The sequence below is a fragment of the Pantherophis guttatus genome, chromosome 3 (assembly GCF_059756535.1).
Source record: "Pantherophis guttatus breed Tessera chromosome 3, ASM5975653v1, whole genome shotgun sequence".
Lineage (NCBI taxonomy): Eukaryota > Metazoa > Chordata > Lepidosauria > Squamata > Colubridae > Pantherophis > Pantherophis guttatus.
Genome location: NC_142065.1, coordinates 212947885 through 212962182, shown reverse-complemented (window position 1 = coordinate 212962182; position 14298 = coordinate 212947885). Strand labels below are relative to the sequence as shown.

The window sequence follows — 14298 nt, the reverse complement described above, 5'->3', positions numbered from 1 at the left end:
CATTCTTCTGTATTTTATTATTCTATTCTATTCCATTCCGTTCCGTTCCGTTCCGTTCCGTTCCGTTCCATTCCATTCTATTCTATTCCATTCCATTCTACTTCACTCCACTCCACTCCACTCCACTCCATTCTACTCCACTCCACTCCACTCCACTCCACTCCACTCCACTCCACTCCACTCCACTCCACCATTCCATTCCATTCCATTCATTTCCAAATTCAGTTAGCATGGTTCCTGTTAGAAGCGCCTGGGGATTATGGGGATTTAAAGCAACTCACCTGAGAAGCCTTGAATGGGGGAGTTTATCTGCAGAATGATAAACGTTGCTTTGATGGTTGATGACATGATGAATTAAGGGGCAGCCTTTAATGCATTGAGCAATAATGAGGTTAAGAGGCTTGCGATGCCCAGAGTCCTTTGACAGTGAGTGACTTTGGGCAGCACTTAAATGTTATAAATAAATACAGGTAGTCCTCAACTTATGACCATCATTGAGCCCAAAATTTTTGTTGCTAAGTGAGACAGTTGTTAAGTGAATTTTGTCCCATTTTACAACCTTTCCTGCCACCGTTGTTCAGTGAATCGCTGCAACTATTAAGTTAGTAACATGGTTGTTAAGTGAATCTGGCTTCCCCGTTGACTTTCCTCACTCCTAGAGAGGCTCTGGGAGCCTCTGGCAAAAAATGTCACTTCCTGTCCAACCAAAAGTTGGAAAACTGGACATTTTGGGCCTCCGGAGGCTTCTGAGGGGATGGGGAAGGCTGTTTTCGCCCTCCCCAGATGCATAGAAAGGATCTGGAGCCAAGTGAGAAAGAAAAATGGGCCTCCCCCCCCCAGGCCCTCCAGAGTCAGGAAACAGCCTGTTTCCCTACTTCTGGTGGGCCCAGAAGGCCAAAACTTGGAGCTGAGCTGGTGTGCCAGGCAACATGGCTTTGCATGCCGCCTGTGGCATGCATGCCATAGCTTCGCCATCACGGTTCTAGGCCAATTCCCTGCACAAGACACAGGAGACCTTAGATCATCCTAGATAAATGGTTATCTAATCCTTTCCCAAAAACCTCCAGTGATGCTACACCCACATCTCCAGGAAGCAAGTTGTTCAATCAATTAATCATTCTCACCACCAGGAAATTTCTCCTTAGTTCCAGGTTGAATCTCTCTTTAATGAGTTTCCATCCGTTGCTTCTTTTCCTGTCTTCAAGTGCTTCGCAGAATAAGTTGACCCTCTACCTCTTTGTGGTAGCCTCTGAATCAGAATCAGAATAGAGGTGGAAGGGACCTTGGAGGTCTTCTAGTCCAGCCCCCTGCTCAAGCAGGAGACCTTATACTATTTCAGACAAGGGACTGTCCAGTCTCTTCTTAAAAGCCTCCAGTGATGGAGCACCCACAACTTCTGGTGACAAGCTGTTCCACTGGTTAATGTCATCTAGTAAACTCTCATGTCCTAGAAGGCAGCGATCATGTCACCCCTAATTCTTCTCTTTGTTAGGCTAGATATAACTAGCTCTCTTACCATTCCTTGAAAGATTTATCCTGAAAATCAGGAGTGAAATCCAGCAAGTTCTGACAGGTTCTGGAGAACTGGTAGCGGAAATTTTGAGTAGTTCGGAGAACCAGACCTCTGGCTGGTCCCAGAGTGGGGTAGGAATAGAGATTTTGCAATATCCTTCCCCTGCCATGCCCAGCAAGCCACGCCCAGCAAGCCACACAATGCCCAGCAAGCCACACCCACAGAACCGGTAGTAAAAAAAAATTGAATTTCACCACTGCTGCAAACTTCTTAACATCTTAGTTGCTCTTCTCTGCACTGTTTCTAGGGTTTCTACTATTACTTCTGTTGAATTTTACAACCCCATTTTACAATGTTAAAACATGATGATTTCAATTCCAAGCTGTGTTTCTCAACATTAACGCAAAATAACACGAAAGGAAGCAGCTTCGCAGACCGATGCAAATTCGCCAAATGAGGTTTCAATTTCAAACACTTCCCAGCCAAAGGGAGGGTACAATTTTCACATAGTAACAATAATAGGCTATAATAATAGTCTGGATAGCTCAACAGACTAAAAGCCTGTTATTAACATTCAGCTGTCTGCAGTTATCACATGTTCGAATCTCGCCAGGCTCAAGGTCGACTCAGCCTTCCATCCTTTCTAAGGTAGGTAAATTGAGGACCCAGTTTGTGGGGGCAATAAGCTGACTTTGTATAAAATATACAAAAGGATGAAGGCTATTGCTTAATGCATTGTAAGCCGCCCTGAGTCTCCGGAGAAGGGCGGCATATAAATCTAATTTAAAAAAAAAAAAAACCCTCTCCATTGCCAGATGGTTCCGACAAGCTCCAACATGCTCTACAGGTTTTCTTTGAAAATCACCCCAATTATACAAAACAGGCAAACACACACTATATAACATCCTTTGGCAATTGTGCGCTCCTCCCACATGGAATGGCTTTAAACGTGCAACATCTTTGTCGCCGGTGAGAAGTCGCGATCATGTCAGCATAGCTGCCTCTTCCATAGGAGCCTGGCAGCCTTACCCACAATGAAGCGTTTGATACTTCTGCTCCTGCTTATTATGACCTTTTGCACGGAAAGAGGTGAGTGTGGTCCCCGAGAGATTCCTTAGATTAAAGAAACAATGAGAGGGCCTTGAAAATGAACTCAGAAAATGCTCTAGCAGAGGAGTGTCAAACTCGATTTCATTGAGGGCTGCATCAGGGTTGTGTTTGACCTCAGAGGGGGCAGGGGGTGGGGCCAGTTTGATGTCACTCATGTGTTCGGAGACTACAGTTGGTCCAGAACGCAGCCGCGCGAGCTGTCGTGGGTGCACCTAGGTACACCCACATTACACCAATTCTCCGCGAGCTGCACTGGGTCTCTATTGGTCTCCGGTCACAATTCAAGGTGTTGGTTATTACCTTTAAAGCCCTACATGGCTCAGGGCCAGGGTATCTTGGAGACCGCCTTCTGACGCATAGCTCCCAGCGACTGGTAAGATCCCAGAGAGTTGGTCTCCTCCGGGTACCGTCAGCTAAACAGTGCCGGCAGGTGGGCCCGCGGGGGAGGGCCTTCTCTGTGGCTGCCCCAGCTCTCTGGAACCAGTTACCTCCTGAGGTCCGGACCATCCCCACCCTATTGGCCTTCCGAAAAGCAGTGAAGACCTGGCTCTTCCGGCAGGCCTGGGGCCGTTGATCTCACTCTTGTGATCTGGCGAGATCCGGCCATGAATGGCGTGAATGAGTTTTTAATGTTTTTAATGTTTTTAATTTTTAAATGTTTTTTATAATGATTTTTTAAAATGTATTGTGAGCCGCCCTGAGTCTTCAGAGAGGGGCAGCATATAAATTGAATTAATTAAATTAAATTAAATGTTGGGGGCACCTGTGGTGGCCAAGTGTTAAGGCAGGATTTCCCTCAGACCCTCCCTCATTCTCATTATAATCTCCTTCCTTCCTTCCTTCCTTCCTTCCTTCCTTCCTTCCTTCCTTCTCTTCTCTTCTCTTCTCTTCTCTTCTCTTCTCTTCTCTTCTCTTCTCTTCTCTTCTCTTCTCTTCTCTTCTCTTTCCTTCCCTCTTCCTTCTCTTTTCTTCTTCCTTCCCTTCCTTCCTTATTTTTCCTTTCTTGCTCTCTTCCCATCTTCCCTTCTTTTTCTTTGTCATTCCTCTTTCCCTTTCTCCTTTCCTGTCCTTCCTTCTTGGATGCTCAAATGCAAAAGGGGAAAACATTTCTCCTTTTGTTTTGTTTTTAGTTTCTTTTGCTAGCCTTCTGCCAGCGCAAACAGAGCCTGGGGGGCTGTGTGGGGCCCCCTGGGGCCTGTTTTCGGCAGCAACAGCCTCCTGCAGCCCTCTGCCAGTGAGGACAGCTGTAGGAGTCCATTGTGGCCAAAAACAGATCCCAGGAGGACCCCATGCAGCCCTCCCGAGCTCTGTTTTTGCTGGCAGAGGCACCGCGGGCTGGTCCTTTGCTGTTTCCAGAGCAGCCCCATGGGCCAGATTTAAACACCCCATGGATCAAATCCTGCCTGCAGGCCTTGATTTTTGACACCCCCTGTTCTAACAGAACTTGGAGAACATCAAGAACTTCAATGTAACACTTGAATGTCTATGGAGAATCTCAATCATCCAGATCATGGTTGTCCCAAAATGCTTTTACCAAGAGGCAACTGGACTTTCTTGGGGGGGGGGTTCCCCCTTTGAAAACATTTCACTTTCTCGTTCAAGAAGCTTCTTCAGTTCTGAACTGAAGGAGCTGAAAAACTGAAGAAGCTCCTTAGATGAGAAGCATAATGTTTTCAAAGGAAAAAAAAAAAGCCCAAGAAAATCCACTTCCTTTTGGAAAAAACCCACCTTTGGGACATTTGAAGGAGTGCTAAAGGAGAAGATGCAACATCACAAACAGCTTTGGGGTCACATCTTGCCTCTTTGTCTTTTGCAATGTCCGTGCAAATGAGTTGTTAGCTCCAGAAATATACTACTGGTGTATGTATCTGTTCATTCGAAGCTTCTGAACTTTTTCCCACAGAGAATCAGGCAAGGGAAGCTGGGTGACATAATTTTGGCTACTTCTGGAATTCTCCAGGCCAACCATGACTTTCCTCCTTACAATTCTCTCACTAGCAACACTGGAATTGAGCTTAAGGTGGTTCTATCCCAGTTGTAGTTCAGCATTCAATACCATCATTCCAGACACTTTTCTAACTAAGCTAAACCAGCTACAGGTACCTGAACGCACTTGCAAGTGGATCATAAGCTTTCTAACAGACAGGAAGCATCAGGTGAAGCTAAGCAGAATCAAATCAGATACCAGTAAAATTAGCACAGGAGCCCCCCAAGGCTGTGTGCTCTCCCCACTTCTCTTCTCTCTGTATACCAATGATTGCATCTCTAACGATCCATCTGTTGACCTACTGAAGTTCACAGATGACACAACAGTGGTCGGTCTCATTCGAAGCAATGATGAATCCGCATACAGACGGGAGGTTGAACAACTAGCCTCGTGGTGTGACCGGAACAATCTAGAACTGAACACACTCAAAACCGTAGAAATGGTGGTAGACTTTAGGAGAAACCCTTCCATACTTCCACCTCTCACAATACTAGACAACACAGTATCAACAGTAGAGACCTTCAAATTTCTAGATTCTACCATATCTCATGACCTAAAATGGACACCCAACATCAAAAACTTATCAAAAAAGCACAACGAAGAATGTTCTTTCTGCGCCAACTCAGAAAGCTCAAACTGCCCAAGGAACTGCTGATCCAGTTCTACAGAGGAATTATTGAGTCTGTCATCTGCACCTCTATCACTGTCTGGTTTGGTTCTGCCACCCAACAAGACAGACACAGACTTCAGAACATAATTAGAAATGCAGAAAAAACAATGACTACCAGCCTGCCTTCCATTGAAGACCTGTATACTGCAGGAGTCAAAAAGAGGGCTGTGAAAATATTTACAAACCCCTCGCATCCCGGACATAAATTGTTTCAACTCCTACCCTTGAAACGAGGCTATAGAGGATTGCACTCCAGAACAACTAGAGATAAGAACAGTTTTTCTGAAATCACTCTGCTAAACAAATAATTCCCTCAACACTGTCAAACTAGTTACTAAGAATGCATTACTATTAATCTTCTCATCGTTCTTATCACCCATCTCCTCCCACTTATGACTGTATGACTGTAACCTTGTTGCTTGTATCCTTAAGAATTATATTGACTGTTTCCCTATGACTATTATTAAGTGTTTTGTAACTTATGATTCTTGACAACTGTATCTTTTCTTTTATGGACTCTGAGAGCGTATGCACCAAGACAAATTCCTTGTGTGTCCAATCACACTTGGCCAATAAAGAATTCTATTCTATTCTATTCTATTCTATTCTATTCTATTCTATTCTATTCTATTCTATTCTATTCTATTCTACTCTACTCTACTCTACTCTACTCTACTCTACTCTACTCTACTCTATTCTATTCTATTCTATTCTATTCCATTCCATTCCATTCCATTCCATTCCATTCTATTCTATTCTATTGTTCTGTTCAGTTCAGTTCAGTTCTGTTCTATTCTTCTATTGAGAAGCTGGACATCAGGATGTGGTTAATGTACAGAGTCCTTTCACATTATTTATTTATTTTTCATTTATTTATTTGTCAAAACATGTATTAGATAACAGATATAAGTATAAACATGATTATGAATACATGAAATAGTTACAAATAAAAGGGGGACGTTAGGACAGGGACGGAAGGCAGGCTGATGCTGTTATGCACGCCCTTTACGAATCTCTTAGGAATGGAGTGAGGTCGACAGTAGACAGTCTAAGGTTAAAGTTTTGGGGGTTTGGGGAAGAAACCACAGAGTCAGGGAGTGCATTCCAGGCACTGACCACTTTGTTGCTGAAGTCGTATTTTCTGCAATCGGGAGATGGGGAGGAAGCTTCTAACATCTAACCTGGGCTTCCACCTTGGGAGTAGCCAAAAATTAAACAAATTAGCCCTAATAGGTTGAATGAAAGACCAATTAATCTTTTGTTGCCCTGAATCAGAGTGTTGCAAAAGCTTCCAGGATGCTGACTTACAGAGTAACAGAGTTGGAAGGGACCTTGGAGGTCTTCTAGTCCAACCCCCTGCTCAAACATTCATTCATTCAATCATTCATTCATTCATTCATCCATCCATCCATCCATCCATCCATCCATCCATCCATCCATCCATCCATCCATTTATTTATCCCCTTTTATTCATATCCTTATCCTGTTTTCATAATCATGTTTATACTTATATCTGTTATCTTACGTGTTTGACAAATAATAAATAAATAAGTAAATAAAAGGAGGAAACCGTATACCATTTCAGGCAAATGGTTGTCCTTCAAAACCTCCAGTGATGGAGCACCCACAACTTCTGGTGACAAGCTGTTCCACTGGTTAATTGTCCTCACTGTCAGGAAGTTCCTCCTTAATTCCAGGTTGCTTCTCTCCTTGATTAGTTTCCATCCATTGTTTCTTGTTCTGCCTTCTGGTGTTTTGGAAAATAAGTCAACCCATCCTTTTCTTTGTAGCAGCCCCTCAAATACTGGAACACTTTTATCATGTCCCTCTTACTCCTTCTTTTCTCTAGACTGGCCATACCCAAATCCTGCAACCATTGTTCGTATGTTTTAGTCTCCAGGCCTTCAATCATCTTTGTTGGTCTTCCCTGAACTCTTTCCAAAGTCTCAACATCTTTTTTGTGATGTGGGGACCAAAGCTGGATGAAGTATTCTAGGAGTGGCCTTACTAATGTTTTATTAGTTCTGAATCAACTAGATTAGTTATGAGACCCTGAAGGACCCAAAATGAGAGAAGACATGGTGCCAATGATGATGTCAACAGTTTGTCTATAAATCTGGGGGGCAGCTGATGAGTTCTTCTTTGAAGTTTTGGTTCAGCAACTGTTATAGTAAGCCAGAGATCAATCTTATGATAGCCAAACACCTCTATGTGCTTCCCTCTTGCCTTCTCAATCCAACCTCACTTGGTTGGAAATGTTCCTCCTCCAAGCGTCTCCGAGCTTCAGCCTAGGAACCTCCAAACTTGGAGCAGATTGTTAGGTTTTACTGGCATTTCCAGATTTCATTAACTTGCCTTGTTTACTGCTGTCAAGTAAGAAGGATGGTATCTCCTCAAGCCAAGCTGGAGAGATAGTTGGATCATCCAGGCCTGCCCTTCCTTAATTGCAAAACCCCATTGTTATGTGAAAGTATGAAATTTGTAGGTGGTAGATTCAAGATAGGTAAGGAAGGCATTGCCTTCACATCCTACACATTTGCTTCTTCAAAGTTGAACAATGCAAAGTTTGGGGGATGGATCTATCACTGGCCAATGAGGAACCTCCATGTGCAGATGCAACATATGTCTAACTGGTGCTACCTGAAGGGATGATGGTCCTGCCCAAGAGATGGTCCTGCCATGACATGCAAATATATTAGAATAACAGAATGACAGAGTCCTTGGAGGTCTTCTAATCCAGCCCCCTGCTTAGGCAGGAAACCCTATACCCGTGATGGCGAACCTATGGAACGCGTGCCCCAGGTGGCACACGGAGCTATATCTGTGGGCACACGAGCATGGCCCTAGCTCAGCTCCAGCCCTTATGCGTGCACTGGCCAGCTGATTTTTGGGCCTTTCGGGCCCACCGGAAGTCGGGAAACGGGCCGATTCTGGCCTCCAGAGGGCCTCCGGGGGAGTGAGGAAGGCTGTTTTCGCCCTCCCCAGGCTCCTAGAAAGCCTCTGGAGCCTGGGGAGGGCAGAAAATGGGCCTATTGGGCCCACCATGCCATCACCTGCCAAAAGCGGGATCACACAGGGGGGTCGCACGTGTATGCACAGGGGGTAGGGCACATTGAATTATGGGTGTGGGCACATGCGCGCTCGACCCCCCCATGCTGAATTGTCTGATTCTGTGTGTTGCAACAAACTCTGATACTGAAGACGTGGCTCTGCCAGACGGCTTGGGGTCCCAATGGGGGAGCATCACCCTGGAGATGGTTGACAAATTAAGAGGCAATATCACCCACCCTTCTGTTCCTTCCCTCCTCATCTCTTATTTATCATTTTGTCTGGATTGGGACTTCTATTTTTATTGTTTTAGGCATATCGATAGGTTACGACTTTAATTTTTTTTAATAATATGAGCCACTCAGGGTCGTTTCATTATGAGATGGGGGGCAAATAAATTCAATAAGTAATTTCTCTATTACAGAAAATGTTCTATAAAGCATTTAATAAATGCCCTTCCCTTCTTCATCCTTCCCCTCCCCTTCTCTTTTCCCTTCCCTTCCCTTCTTCATCCTTCCCCTCCCCTTCTCTTTTCCCTTCCCTTCCCTTCTTCATCCTTCCCCTCCCCTTCTCTTTTCCCTTCCCTTCCCTTCTTCATCCCTTCCCTTCCCTTTTCCCTTCCCTTCTTTTCCCTTCCGTTCTGTTCTCTTCCTTTCTCTTCTTCATCCCTTCCCTTCCCACAGGTTTGTCCTTATATTGTTTCAGATGTGCTCATGCAAAATCCCATGCGGATTGTACCAGCTCCATTAGATGCTCCGACATGGAAAAATTCTGTGTGTCTCACACCCAGCAAGGACCCGGTAAGACTTAAAAAGCTTGATGACTAAGCAGGAACTTCAATAGGGCTAAGAACCACTTCCTTGGTAGAAGTGAAGGAGCCTGGAATAGAATAGAATAGATTTTTTTATTGGCCAAGTGTGATTGGACACACAAGGAATTTGTCTTGGTGCATATGCTCTCAGTGTACATAAAAGAAAAGATACGTTCAATGCTTTGTTATACCAACATGCCTTCTCTCTCCCTTCCTCCCTTCCTCTCCCTCTCTCTCTCTCTCTCTCTCTCTCTCTTCCTCTCCCCTCCCCCTCTCTCTTGTTCCAACACTCCTTTGTTCTTCTCTCTTTAGCGGAAGAACGGATGATTAGCAAATGGTGTTCCCCGAAATGTTCCAGATTCAGCCTGGAAATCAAAGGATCCCACGTGTCCTCACAGTGCTGCCAAGCTGATTATTGCAACAGCGCTGGGCCCAGCGGTGCACGAAGCAGCGGTGTCCTTGTGATGGGGGCCGCCCTCGGCAGCTTCTTCTACATCTTCCAGAAAGAGTTGTGATGGGGGGACAGGAGGAGAGAGAGAGAGAGGCCTGCAATGAGTCTCCAGATCTCTAGATTTCTCGAATGCCCCCCCCCCCCACACACATGGTTCCTTTGGCTAGTGAGGGAAGACCCTCCCCCTCTCCTAAAAGAATGAAATATTTGGAGAAATATTAAAAAGGCAGAATCTTATATTTCCCTGAATGAGAAACGGAGAAACATGCTCTTGGAAAGCAGCCCCCGCCTTCCTTAATAGCCCCCAGCAGATATTTTTTGCCCATTAAGAAAGACTGGACCATCCTTTTTTTTTTTAAGTTTTTTATTTTTTAGACAAACAAACATTTAATACATCAGTCATTCCTTCCATGTGACATCTCGGTGTTGTCACCAAAATTTCTTCTTTTTGTTGTTTCTTCTGTCTTCATTCTCATCCACTCAGTTACAACAATTCATCACTAACACACTATTCTAATTGTAGCATTTTTGTACATAGTTATTTATTTACTTATTTGTATCTCTTTTCTAACCAATAGTAGAGTTGATTCCATATCTTCAAGTATTTCTGAATCTTCTCTTTCTTCAACCATCATAGTCAATCTATTCATTTCTGCACAATCTAAATTTTTTTAAATTACTTCTCCTTCCAAAGGTATTTTCTCTGTCTTCCAATTTTGTGCATAAGCAATCCTTGCAGCTGTTATTACATGTATAATCAAATAGATATTTTCTTTACTAATTTTTACTGGGAGGATACCCAATAAGAACAGTTCTGGTTTTAAATCAATACGTTGTTGTATCATTTCTTCCAGCCATATCTTAATTTTATTCCAATAGTTTTTAGCTTCTGAGCATGTCCACCACATATGATCATATGAATCTGATAACTGGTGACATTTCCAACATTTAGCTGATTTATCTTTAAACATCCTATCTGCAAAACAAAGGACTTTTAGCTCCAGGATGATGGAATTAAGACATATCCTCCAGGACATAATAGGCTTAACCCACTAGCAGCAGAGCTCACTACATTGCACAATCTCCTAAGGACATTGCATCAGAGTCCAAGCTTCAACCAAATGTATCTCAGACAAACATGACCCCACATGACCCCATGGAAGTCTGACAACAGCCAATACAATACATGTTCTTGCACAGGAACAGGAAGCTCAAGTGCAAAGCCCAAGAGAAGGTATAAATAGCCCCCACTCTCAACTCCATGTGGTCAACTGCCCCGGAACCCATGTGGTTTGCTTAATTAAATCATCTTTCCATTCAGCCTCCATGTTTTCAGTGTCTTTGTACCAGCTTGGAACTGGACCAGATGGATATTTCTTCCAACACTACTCATTCCCTTACTGGCTATCTCACAGGAATGCTGTTTGCAGCACAGTGAGGGAACTCTGGGATTTGAAGTCCACCCATCTTAACACTGCCAAGGTTGAAAAACACTCTTTACAGAATCAAAACAGGGGAGGTTGCCGTTTCCATTTGAACCGAGTTTCTGATGATTTTCTGATTTTCCATCTCATGCAAATCTTCTGAATTATTATTCGCTTAATACGAGTAATACGTGAGAGGGATCTGGGAGTCCTAGCGGACAACCATTTAAATATGAGCCAGCTGTGTGCGGCAGCTGCCAAAAAAGCCAACACAATTCTGAGCTGCATAAACAGAGGGATAGAATCAAAATCATGTGAAGTGTTGATACCACTTTATAATGCCTTGGTCACACTTGGAATCCTGCATCCAGTTTTGGTTGTTGTAAAAAAAGATGTGGAGACTCTGGAAAGAGTGCAGAGAAGAGCAACCAAGATGATTAGGAGACTGGAGGATAAAACATATGAAGAACGGTTGCAGGAATTGGGGATGGCTAGTCTAGTGAAGAGAAGGACTAGCGATTGGCATGATAACAGTGTTCCAATATTTGAGGGGCTCCTACAAAGATGCGGGGGTCAAATTATTTTCCAAAGTACCAAAAGTTAAGACAAGTAACTAACCTTTTTGCCATCGTGTGCCAAAGGCTGCGGGAGCCATGTGACCCCCGCTTTTGGCACACGATGGCACAATGGGCCCAGTAGGCCCATTTTTCACTCTCTCCAGGCTCCAGAGGCTTTCTTGGAGCCTGGGGAGGGCGAAAACGGCCTTCCCCACCCCCTGCAGACCCTCTGGAGGCTGGAAATGGCCCATTTCCCGACTTCCGGTGGGCCCAGAAGGCCCGTTTTTCACTCTCTCCAGGCTCCAGAGGCTTTCTTGGAGCCTGGGGAGGGCGAAAACGGCCTTCCCCACCCCCTGCAGACCCTCTGGAGGCTGGAAATGGCCCATTTCCCGACTTCCGGTGGGCCCAGAAGGCCCGTTTTTCACTCTCTCCAGGCTCCAGAGGCTTTCTTGGAGCCTGGGGAGGGCGAAAACGGCCTTCCCCACCCCTGCAGACCCTCTGGAGGCCAGAAATGGCCCATTTCCCGACTTCCAATGAGCCCAGAAGGCCCGTTTTTCACTCTCTCCAGGCTCCAGAGGCTTTCTAGGAGCCTGGGGAGGGCGAAAACGGCCTTCCCCATTCCCTGGAGGCCGGAAACAGCCTATTTCCTGACTTCCGGTGGGCCCGGAAGGCACGAAAATCAGCTGACCGACGTGTGCATGCGTGCTGGACCTGAGCTAGGGCAACGCTTGCGTATCCACAGATATGGCTCGGCGTGCCACCTGTGGCACGCCTGCCATAGGTCGCCCTCCCGGGTATAGGGTCTCCTGCTCGAGCAGGGGGTTGGACTAGAAGACCTCCAAGGTCCCTTCCAACCCTGTTATTCTATGTTTTCTAAATCAATATTGATCCTTCACAGCTACTGGTCCCTGATAAAGACACTGCTATAGCAGGAGGGGTCTCGAAAGCCACTTTCCAAAGTGGAGCAAAGCTCTGGTAGAATAAATTTTGGGCCAAATTGAGATATTTCCTTTTAATCTGTTCTTAATTTATGTATTATGTATTATGTATTTATGTGTTTTTACTTGGCTGTACACCGCCCTGAGTCCCTAGGGAGAAGGGCGGTATATAAATTTGAAGTAAAAATAATAATAATAAAAAAAATAAAGGCCGTTTGTCCAATCTAATGGACAAACTAAGTTTAAATCCAAGTGTTAGTTATCTCAGCAAAGCCCTAATTTGGAAAGCAATAAGGTAAAAAAAAAAAAAAAAAACAGCTTTGAAGTTTTGTTCAGTGCAAGAGTGTCCTCTAGTGGTCAAAGTCAAAAGTGCAGGTGGCAGAATCTTTTGCTATATGCATGTCAAGTGTTTGCAAGCCATTGGCGCATGTGTCATATAGACGCCAGTGGAGGCAGAGAGTGTCTCCACCCCTATGTGGAAAGGAGGGGCTTACCCTGAGTATAAAACCCGCTCCAACCTTTTCCACCTCGCTCTCTCCATCTCTCTCTTTTCATGTTTGTTCCTCATGAGACTTATCTCTGTTGTACATAGTTAATATGATTTATCATATGAATAAGTACATTTAAGACATTTATTTATGCATCTGCCTCTGAACTCTTCTATGCTCCTGGGTGTTTCTACGATCCCAATTCCACAGAATGGTAGCAGAGGTAGCACAATGCAGTACTTAGTTTGCTAGAAGGAGATAAGAACACAAGCGGTCTCAATGGTGCATTTTCAGGAGGCAACTGGACTTTCGCGGGTTTTTTTTCTTTTCTTTGAAGATGTTTTGCTTCTCATCCAAGAAGCTTCTTCAGCTCTGACAGGATAGTGGGGAATGGGAGCTGAAGAAGCTTCTTGGATGAGAAGCAAAACGTCTTCAAAGTAAAAAAGGGGGGAAAAAAACAAGGAAGTCCAGTTGCCTCCTGAAAAAGCACCTTTGGGACAACCATGACCTGGATGACTGAGAATCTCTACAGACTTTTAGCTGTAAGAACAAAAGTATATTAGTCTTGGAGAGAGTTAGAAAAGACACCAAGTACACTTGATGAGAGGGATCTTGGAGTCCTAGTGGACAACCATTTAAATAGGAGCCAGCCGTGTGGAGCAGCTGCCAAAAAAGCCAACACACTTCCGGGCTGCATCAACAGAGGGATAGAATCAAGACCACGTGAAGTGTTAATACCACTTTTTAAGGCCTTGGTAAGGCCACATTTGGGAAATTGTGTCCAGTTTTGGTCGCCACGATGTAAAAAAGATGTGGAGACTTTCTAGAGTGGCGACCAAAACTCTTTCTAGAGTGCAGAGAAGAGCAACAAAGATGATTAGGGGACTGGGGGTTAAAACATACGAAGAACGGTTGCAGGAACTGGGTGTGTCTAGTCTAATGAAAAGAAGGACTAGGGGAGACATGATAGCAGTCTTCCAATATCTCAGGGCTTGCTACAAAGAAGAGGGAGTCAAGCAGGGGTGAAATACTCCCGGTTCGAATTGGATCGCCCGATCTGGTAGCGATGCAGCAGGTGGTTCGGAGAACCTGTAGCAAAAATCCCTGCGCCTCCCCCCCCCATGCCCAGCTGAGCCACACGATCATCAGAGGCTTTTAAAATGCTTTTAAAAGTACAAAAAAAAAAAAAAGCCTCTGATGATCGTGCGGCTCAGCTGGGATCATCAGAGGCTTTTCTTTCAAAACATTTTTTCCTGCAACCTCTTGGCCGAAGAGGTGGTAAAAAAAATGCTTTGAAAAGT

The 14298-nt window shown here is 44.6% G+C and overlaps 2 protein-coding genes across 2 annotated transcripts in view; both read left to right on the top strand.

Moving 5' to 3' along the window:
• Positions 1–14298, top strand: part of LOC148114985 (uncharacterized) — a 451234-nt gene that overhangs the window by 220680 nt on the left and 216256 nt on the right. The window lies entirely within an intron of this gene.
• On the top strand, positions 2312–10170 carry LOC117666990 (lymphocyte antigen 6B-like). Its single transcript, XM_034420111.3, has 3 exons — positions 2312–2602; positions 9012–9128; positions 9452–10170. The coding sequence occupies exons 1-3, from the start codon at positions 2548–2550 to the stop codon at positions 9652–9654; spliced, it is 375 nt and encodes a 124-aa protein (XP_034276002.2). The 5' UTR covers positions 2312–2547; the 3' UTR covers positions 9655–10170.

Bases quoted from the DNA above. Each gene is read 5' to 3' on its own strand.
- LOC117666990 (XM_034420111.3), top strand. From the start codon at position 2,548: ATGAAGCGTTTGATACTTCTGCTCCTGCTTATTATGACCTTTTGCACG. The intron at 2,603-9,011 runs GTGAGTGTGGTC...CCCTTCCCACAG, and splicing joins GACCTTTTGCACGGAAAGAG to GTTTGTCCTTATATTGTTTC. The intron at 9,129-9,451 runs GTAAGACTTAAA...TTCTCTCTTTAG, and splicing joins TCACACCCAGCAAGGACCCG to CGGAAGAACGGATGATTAGC.